General features: G+C 39.3%; 2 protein-coding genes across 4 annotated transcripts in view; one reads left to right on the top strand and one right to left on the bottom strand.

Annotated features, from left to right (window-relative positions):
• The window catches only part of MED12L (mediator complex subunit 12L), a 326,301-nt gene that overhangs the window by 117,131 nt on the left and 199,267 nt on the right, over positions 1-9,903 (top strand). The window lies entirely within an intron of this gene.
• Positions 1,630-9,903, bottom strand: part of P2RY14 (purinergic receptor P2Y14) — a 59,471-nt gene continuing 51,197 nt past the window's right edge. For both annotated transcript variants that reach the window (XM_082839062.1, XM_082839063.1), the window contains exons 2-3: positions 8,938-9,042; positions 1,630-4,208 (exon numbers count right to left, since the gene is read on the bottom strand). In XM_082839062.1, coding sequence (XP_082695188.1) covers positions 3,169-4,185 — 1,017 coding nt within the window. In that variant the 5' untranslated portion in view covers positions 4,186-4,208; positions 8,938-9,042 and the 3' untranslated portion in view covers positions 1,630-3,168. The remainder of the gene's footprint in view (positions 4,209-8,937; positions 9,043-9,903) is intronic.

The following is a 9,903-nucleotide window of genomic DNA, read 5'->3' as shown; positions in this document are numbered from 1 at the left end:
ACAATGAACATAGGGATGCATATATCTTTTCGAATAAGTTTTTTTTTATTTTTTAGGGGAAAATTCCCACAGGTAGAATTGCTGATAGTTCTATTTTTAATTTTTTGAGGAACCTCCATACTGTTTTCCATAGTGGCCTTACCAATTTACATTACCACCGATAGTGCATAAAGGTTCCCTTTTCTCCACATCCGCTCTAGCCCTTTTATTTCTTTTCTTTTTGGTGATAACTGTTCTGACCAGTGTGAGGTGGTATCTTATTATGGTTTTGATTTGCATTTTCCTGATGATTCGTGATATTGGGCATCTATTCATGTGTCTGTTGGCCATCTGTATGTCTTTGGAAAAATGTCTATTCAGGTCTTCTACCCATTTTTTCAGTAGGGTTGTTTGCTTTTTTGATGTTGAGTTCTGTGAGTTTTTTTACATTTTGGACATTAACACCTTATCAGATGTGTCATTTGCAAATCTCTTCTCCCATTCAGTAGGTGGCCTTTTTGCTTTGTTTTTGGTTTCCTTTGCTCTGCAAAAGCTGTTTAGTTTGCTGTAGTTCCATTTGTTTATTTTTCCTTTTGTTTCCCTTGCCTAAGGAGACACATCCAAAAAGATATTGCTACAGCCAGTGTCAAAGACTGTACTGACTGCCTGTGTTTTCTTCTAGGAGTTTTATGCTTTCTGGTCTTAAGCGTTTTATCCATTTGAGTTTATTGTTATATATGGTGTGAGAAGGTAGTCCAGTTTCATTCTTTTGCATATAGCTGCCCAGTTTTCTCAACACCATTGATTAAAGAGGCTGTCTTTTCTCCATTGTATATTCTTACCTCCTTTGTTGTAGATTAATTGATTGTGTAAGCATGGGCACTCTATTCTATTGCACTGACCTATGTGTCTGTTTTTGTGCCAGTACCATCCTGTTTTGATTACTGTAGTAATCAAATGACTGTACTTTGCTGTATAGTTTGAAATCAGGGAGTGTGATACCTCCAGCTTTGCTCTTCTTTTTCAAGATTATTTTGGCTTTTTGGAGTCTTTTGTGTTTTCATACAAACTTTAGAATTATTTGTTCTAGTTCTGTGAAAAATTCCATTGGTATTTTGATAGGGATTGCATTGAACCCTTGGTAGACTACCTTGGGTAGTATGGTCATTTTAACAATATTAATTCTTCCAATTTGTGAGCAGCCTACATCTTTCCATTTGTGTGTGTTGTCTTCAATGTCTTACAGTTTTCCAAGTACAGGTCTTTTACCTTAAAAGTTCTGATATGCAGTAGCTGTTATTCAACTCTTGCTTCACGATATCCTTATTTGCATTGCATGTTGTTTCCTGAAAAATATTGCCTTTCATATTTCTGATTTGCTTTGGCACAGTGGTTACAAAGGCAAAACTTGGTGCTTCTCATCTTCTTTTATAATTTCAGTTTCTCCTCTGGCCCAGTAGGGGACATATAAAACACCAGCATTTACTAATTTGTCCTGACCAATGGAAACTGTGAATAAACACAGCCACTTTCTTTTGCAAATATATTTAGCCAAACAAATGCTATAGCAAGCTTAGTTTTGCCAGGCACGTTTATCATAGGTTTGTGATTTTGTTCTTTTTGGGAGAGGATATTTGACCCAGAGTTGGGAGCAGAGAGTTTTCATGAGGGTGGAAGGTGGATACAGAGTGTGAAAATCTTCTCAGCTCTTCCTCAGTTTAAAATGTGTTTTCTCAGTTTTGCCTGAAATCTGATGAGGTCCTAAGAACATATGAAATACTTGTTTTGAAAAGTCAGTGGCAAATAGAATTTCAAAAATACTCTTTGCAACTCCTTCCTGGGTACTCCTATGCCTTCTTTCTTTGTATTCTATTAGCATTTGTAATCGAGTGTACTAAAGAAACCACCCATGTCTTGACTATGAGTAAATCTGGTAGTGTTTTTTGGTATCTTGACTTAAGAAAAAACTTGACACTATTAAAATTATTTTTTATTAGTACATATATGGTAAGGCTTGAAGTACACACACACACACACACACACATATATATATACACACATATATACATATATATGAAAACATGACTTACAAAAATGTTTCAGAAGAGCATTTGAAAGATGGGTTAAATGTCTTCCAGCCAGTTAATAGCAGAGAAAGAACTGAGCTTTGATGACTCAGAAGCCAGCAACCATATCCCATATCTGCACATATGGAATTTGTTTTTCAGAAAATATGATGTGTAAATTTTCATTTTATGTGTAATTTCTCACTCATTATTGCAAATTTTGGATTTTCTTTTTATCAGGTCCAGTTGCTTTCTAAGAAAACTGCTTTTCTCTGCTCCTAGGGAATAAAGTGTGTTGCCAGCTGGGGGTATTTGTGTGCATATGTCTTTTCTCAGACATCCTAGATTTTTTTCCCATACCATTGAACAGGGGAAGTTTCTGGCAACTTACGCCACTATCTAGATTCCCTCTGTAGAGTTTACTTAAACATATTCTAGCACCAGAACACTAGGCTCATTAAGTGGCTTAGCTAATCTTCATATAAAACGTATTTAAGATTTATCTTACATCATCCTCAAAATGCTATCAGAGAAAGATTACATTTTTGTGCTGCAATGTACAGAGTTTATATCTGCTTTCTTTTGAAATGCCATGCAATAAATCCGTGGGGGATTTCTTAAGTCATTTTTTGGGTGTCTGCTTATCCTGCTTCTTCAAATCAGAGAAGACTTGACTTTTTCACTACAAACAGGCCTCTAATCCTTTATCAGACCGTGTCTGCTTTTAAGCTGGTCTTTAATGACCCTGTTGAAAAGAATTGCATAATATGCCAACTTAATTCTTGTGTTTAGAAGGAGGAAGATGCCCCTGTGAATTGTCTTGATTACTTCCTGTCTTCCTTATTGCTATCTAACGTGCTGTATTAACTGACCAGACTATTGATTATAAACGTAAACCTTCTGTTTTGGTGGGATAAGATTAAATAATGTATTATCTTTTCTTTGATGGTACAAAAACAAGCATGGAAACTTACATTTTAGTTTTATTATTGTACTACATTGAATAGTAGTGCCTAGAGATGACACTTATTATCGTGGACATGCTTCTTCTTCATTTGCCTGTATTATGTAATTGAAGATTACAATATGCATGCACAGACTTTATTCGAAAGGAGGTGGGAATTCACACAGTATCTGTGCTTTCTTGTGTTACATTTCCCCTTTTGGTTTTGGAAGCTTCTGAGTCATGCTGAGCTTTTAATGGGATATGCAGTTTCTTACGTAAGACTTCTCTAAATGGATGGCACAGAAAGAAATAAATAATGGGGTCCAGGCATACGTTTGCAGCTGACAACAGCAGAGAGAATTCTTTCACATAGAGCAGGATTTCTTTTGACTGGCAGCTGTAATGGGTCTCCGTCTGGCTCCGAGTGTAGGGGATTCTGGCAACGTGGTAAGGAACAAAACAGACAAAAAACACGAACATGACGCTGCATATATTGCGGCTAGATTTCTTCTTGACCGAGATGGAGTTCTTTCTGGACTTCAGGTGGGACTTAAAGATCTTCCTCGTGATAGCAGTGTAGAACACGACTAAGGAGAGAAACACAATCCAGAAGACGGCTACAAAGATGTAGTTGGAGGCTCGGTGCCACTTGAGGCCCAGTTCGTTCTTCAGGTCCATGCATTTAATGGGTGTGGCCTTCCCGACGCTCCGGTTGGTCAGGATCACGTTGGGGATGGCGAGCAGCAGCGTGAGGCTCCACACCAGCGCCGACAGGAGCTTGCTGTAGTTCACGGACTGGATGAACGAAGTCAAGAGAGGCTTCACGATTTTATAGTATCTGTCAAAGCCGATGAGCCCAAAGAACATGATGCTGACGTACATGTTGACGTAGAAGAGCACGGCCGAGACCCGGCACACGAACACGTTCAGCTGCCAGGGCCCGAGGCCCGAGTCTCCCAGGATCTTAAAAGGAAAAGTCAGGCTCATCAGGAAGTCACTGACGACGATGTTTTTGAGATAGACGATGAAACTCTTGGAGCTGGGCACGTAGAAGAATATCCACCCGGACACGCCGTTGAGGAGGATCCCGGCCACGAAGACCACGAAGTACAGCACGGGGATGATTTGCTGGGTTATGAGGGTGTTCCGGGGGCAGGACCCCTCTGCGGGTGGGGCAGTGGTGGCGTTCATCATTGGGTAACTTCTGCAGGTGAGGCCTGGAAGGTGATGTGAAATAGTCACCGAAAGGGCAGTCACGACCTTCGAGTCATTTGCCGAGAAATAAGGGAAGGGCAAGAACTTGCCATGCCCAGCAAGTTCTTGAAACCAAGTTTTTGCTGTATATTCCTTAGGTGCCTGTCTCTTCCTCCCTTTCACCTTCCCTTCCTTCCTTCTGAAAAGGGAAGAATGGAGTAGACAGATGACAGGAAAGGAAAATTAGAGAAGCAGGACAGTCTGAGAACTGAGGTAATCATGGAGACCAGCATTTACCTAAAATGATAAAGGTCGCTGTACAACTCTAAAGTTCCAGGAATACTCATTTAAATATAGTCTCAAAGGTAATAAAGCTATAAAAACAGAGAATCTGTTTCATTTTATTCACAGCTCTTTAACATATTAGGTTTAAGAGCTATTGACACAGACCCTACTTTTTAGAAAGCCTACCCTATGTATATTTTAGACATAGGACTACGTCTTACAAGCATACACGTCCAACTATAACTGGTATTTTTGGTATAGGATTATGGGTACCTTTAAAAGTTGAGATATTCTGTGGGGTTTTTCCCCATTTAAAAACTGATTTGCATTATTTTTATAAATTAGAAAACAAAAATGATAGAAAGACCTTAAGCATTCTGAGAAATGCTCCCCAAAGTACATTCTAGATCTGTACTGTCCAAATGGTAGCCACTAGCCATATGTGGCTGTAGAGGTCTTGAAATGGGGTCAGTCCACATTGAGATGTGATGGAAAATGCACAATGAATTTTGCAGACTTAGTACGCAGAAAATAATGTAAAATATCTCAATATTTTTAATATTGAGAATAGTTGAAATATTTTAGGAATATCCCATTAAATAAAATACATTATTAATCTTAATTTCACTTAATTTTACTTTTTTTTAAGAATATGGCTACTGGAAAATTTTAAATTACCTATGCGGCTTGCATCATATTTTTATTGGACGACACTACCCTAGGTATTACCCAGAACCTTCTTTTGTTAGAGAATCCTGTGTAGTCTTCACTGATGTTGGACATGATGATTTATGGCACAAGGAAGATTAGCACTCTTTTGAAAGATTATTTGATACGTCTAAGAAAATGTCTACTGCCCATCTTATCTGTAATGTCAACATCCTGTTTAACCCTTCGTCCGTTGGTCCTTGCCCTCAGGATAAAGTCCTAACTCTTTAACCCTGAGCTACCAGAAGTCCCATCTTGGTCTGATCCCTACTAATTCTACCTCCAGTGATGAGTTCCTGCTGTTCTGAACCCTTGTACCTCGTGGGTTCCAGGATTTCTCTCACCTTGGACCTTTGCACAAACTTGTATTTGTATGGAAGACTCTCTTGCTGCCTTCTTGGTTGGCTAACTTCTCTTCATCCTTGAGGCCTCAGTTTGGATGCCACTTTCTTTAGGAAGCTTTGCCCTCCCAAGCCTTGGTTGGGGTGGATTGGGTGTGAGGTCCCTTGTACGTGTGCTCCTAGTTCTGTGCCTTTCTTCTGTCACAGCACTTGTCTCTCTAGCTGTTTGTTTTTTGTTTCCTCTGCTACTGTAAGCTCCTTCAGAGGAGAGAGACCATGTCATTTTTTTTTTTTTTTTTACCATTGTATTCCTAGCATTACATTTAGAACATTAGATAATTAAAATATTTGTGAAATAATGAAATGCAATCTGGGAATATAAGACATGAGTCCCTGCTCTTAAGAAATTTACATCTAGTCAGGGGTCATGGGAAAGAAGCATTGTGGAGAACAGTGGGTTCCTTGAGGACAGAGAATGTATCTTGTTTATCTTTGTATTTCTGGTGCCAAGCATGGTGCTTTATACACAGTGAGTGAAGGGCTGTGTCAGTAAAATTAAGGAAGTGTGAGAAAGTAGAATTTGGAAATGTGGAATATGAGATTCAGTCACATTGCAAAAAAAAAAAAAAAAAAAAAATCACACATGCAAACTTTGTGTGCTGTTTCCCCCAAAAGAATATGTTGCTTCTGTGTACTCTTCCTGCAAGCATATGGCAAAACTAGTGACATTTCTAGCAATTGATTTTGCCCGTCCTTGGACTTCCTTTGAAAGGAAATCCAATCCCCTGCCCACTTGGCTCTGATCATAATGGGTTTGTTTGTAGGTCCTCTGTGGCCTGTTTCATATATTAGATGGTAAGTGAAGGGGCCATGTTTTCTATTTTTAACTGTCCACTGCGGCAAAGAGTCTATATTTAGTAAATAATTGGTCTTGTCCCCTGATAGTAAGGTGCAGCTTAGTCTAAGAGCCAGTCTCACAGAGCTCAAGAGAATGCTCCCAGGGGTCCTGGTGCTGGGGACACAAGCCCTTCGGGCAGTGTGGTGCGGGGATCATGGTATGTATTCAGTAATTGTTGGATTCACTGGAGTTTAAAATATAGAATTTTTAAAAAAGCAGATGTGAGTACATTTTAAAGTAGAGAGAAATATTAGCTATATAATATACAACTAAATACTGAAATAGTGAAGAACTTCCAGAAATGATTTAATGAGTACCAAATTTCTCTCTTTATAGAAAAATTATAGAAGCCACTGTGTATAGTAATAGTGAAGAATTTCCCAGAAATGATTTAGTGAGAGCCACCGTTTCTTTCCTTTCCTTCTAGAAACCTGTATAAAGACATTTTCTCAGAATCTCGTGACTGTTGTCCTTTCGCACTGCAATATGTCTGAATCTAGCCTGATGCCATGGATCCACAACTCTGCTCTCTGGTTCCTCAGAGGGTCAAGAATCTGAGCATATATGCTTTGCCATGCACCTCATGCCTCCTCCTTTCCTCACTTTGAGGTTGATGGAAGGGGCTAGCTGACCCAGGTAAACTTCTAGAGCCGGACTGCCTTCTGAAATGAAATGAGTACTCAAGGCTTGCTTGGGTCTTTCCCTCCAAACGTCTTCTTGCTATTTTGGGCTGTTTTTAAGCAATGGCAGATCAGAGTCTCCGTTTGAGACGTGTTGACTGGGGGAAGAAGCAGGGCATCACTGCCGCTCATGCTGCTGTCTGGATGGATACAGCAGAGGCAAATTAAAGGCTCATTCTACGTAGGTAATGAGCTAATGGTAAATCCGAGACAATTTTAGTGGTAATACGCTCTTAAGTCTGTTTTTCTTGAGCAGTAGTGTTGATGGCAGGGCACTGTGACCTCCAGGTACATAATTTATCATATTTGGTCCTGGTGACTCAGAGTGTGGCAGCCTTTTCTACAGTGTTGGATCAAGAGATGTGTGGAAAAGGGGCTATCTTAAGGTGTCTGCGGCAAGTGAGGCCAGTTATATATCGAGACCAAAAGGCAGGAATACACATTAGATGAAAAATAGGACAAGCTGATAAAAGAGACATGTATTCCTTTGACCTTGTAACACCTGTCCAGTCTCCTCTCCTTGTCTTTAGTATAGAGGTGATTTAACATCCCGATAGAGACCTACTAAAACTTCAAATCATTTCACAGATGGAGGAAATAGTAACATATGGATGCTGATTTTATACGGTAACGTAAAAATAAAAAGAACCAAATAAATCAGAAAGAAAGAATGTCTTGATGTGGCCCAGCAACCCTCCATTCCCTGCCCCAGGCTCTCAGCTGATTTACTATTTCTAAGCAGGTTGTCCCAGCCCATCAAAGACAAGAGACAGGCAAAGGGGGAGAAAGAAGGAGGAAAAGCACCTCTGGATGATCGACCGAAATAAGGGACATTCTGTAGAGCCAGTTTGTGGAAGTGTAGCCAGCCCTGCCCATGGACGTTGCTTCTGAGATTACCTCTGAATTTCTATAGTGAAAGTGGTCATTATGTTAACCTTGAGGCTTCAGGTAACATAAGCACAGCTCCCTGAATTCTTGAGACTTCATTTAAGAAGGATTTCAAGATAAACCGTAATGGGGGGGAAAGAAATATATATATATATATATATATATATACATATATATATACACACACACATAAAGGAAGAATGTGTGTGTGTGTATGTGTGTATATATATGTGTGTATATATATATATACATATATATACAGCTGAATCACTTTGCGGTATAGCAGTAATTAACACAACATTGTAAATCAGCTATACTTCAATTAGAAACAAATATTATAAGGCTTCAGCTTCTCTTAGGTGGAAATCTTCCTTGTTCCACAAATCCAGGTAAAGGAGAATGAAATGACTTGAAACGTTTTAGTCTATATGAACCGTCACTTTGGATCTTTGGTCACGTAATGGTGGAGTGGATCTATGAGACCAAAAGACAGCCGTTAATGTGTAATAAGAGCCTATGAATTGCTTTCTCTCATCTTTTTCTTGCACAGCTAGAATATCAATGGCAAAGTTTCATTTTAATCCAGATAGTGAGCGCTGTTGTTCCTAGTGAAATGTTAGGTCTCAGGATTGGGCTGCATTCGTATTTTCAGGTTGTAGAGTATTGCATATAACCTCAGGGCTCTCTCTTTGGGCAGAACTTAGTTGATACAGGACCAGACAAGGCGATGCTCGCTCCGGAAATACAATCATCTTAGTAAAAACATGCTGAGTTCATTACTCATCCTCTGTGTAATTACACACAGTGACCCATTTTTCTCTTAAAATGGACCACCTTCCACTGTTCTGTGTGCTGTAATTCTATTTTCTCTGAAGAAGGGAAGTTATTCCTTCGTAATATTTTGATGAAATTAACAAAGCTCTTGATAACGGTAAAGGATTTGTTCACTTACGTTTTAAAATTTTTGTCTGATATGAGGTTTCCTTTCAGTGAAGTAATTTAGCCTAGTGGGCGCTTGTCATCTTGAAGTGGCCAAGGTGCTTCTTCGCTAATGATCCTGTATTGTAGGAGAAAAACGAAGATTTAATTAAGTTAAATAAACGCCAGAATGTTTTCATTGAAGAAGTATGTGTCGTAGCTGTGCACTTGCCTTTTAAATACAGCTTGTATAATTGTGCAGTATTTCAACGTGCGTTTTTGTTGTTGCTTTACTGAACTTCGTTTTGGTTGTCACTATTGACGATTACTGATGTGATGTAAACCCTGTAAACCCTTTACTTGAGAGGATTGCATATGAAGTGTTTTTAGTTATTGGTTTCTTTCTCCCCACCCCCCACACACTTTATGGGTTTGGTTGCTCAAATCAGCTCATTTAAATTACTGAAGTTAACAATTGACCCTTTTAGCTAGGAAATCATAGGCAGGCTTTTTTTGTTTTCTGGTGTTTTTTTTTTAGACCTTTGTACCACTGACATTCTGGGTTAGGTAATTATTTGTCATGAGGACTGTCCTCTGCATTGTAGGATGTTCAGCAGCATTCTTGGCTTCTATTAGGGGCCAATAGTATCATCTCCCTAAGTTGTGAACAAAATGTCCTCTGGGAGGCCCGATTGCCCCTGGTTGATAACCACTGGTCTACTTCTGCATGGACTTTGCCAAGATAACATCTGAAAGCTATATTGTATGCTAGGAAGAGGATAGGTTTGGCAGAATGGTGGTTGGATCTGGTTCTGCCTCGGTCTAGGTTGTCACCTTTCTAAATTCTTTAAGGCAACCCTTCTCAGACTTTAATGCGCATACATATTTCCCAGGGCTCCTGCTAAAATGAAGACTCAAGATTCCATAGGTCTGGAGCTGGGTATAATGTTGATGCTGCTAACCCAACGAGTACTCCTTGAAGAGCAAGTTTTTTGTTTTT

Source organism: Leucopleurus acutus, assembly GCF_964270905.1.
Source record: "Leucopleurus acutus genome assembly, chromosome: 5".
NCBI lineage: Eukaryota > Metazoa > Chordata > Mammalia > Artiodactyla > Delphinidae > Leucopleurus > Leucopleurus acutus.
This window is presented reverse-complemented; position numbering and strand designations above follow the sequence as displayed.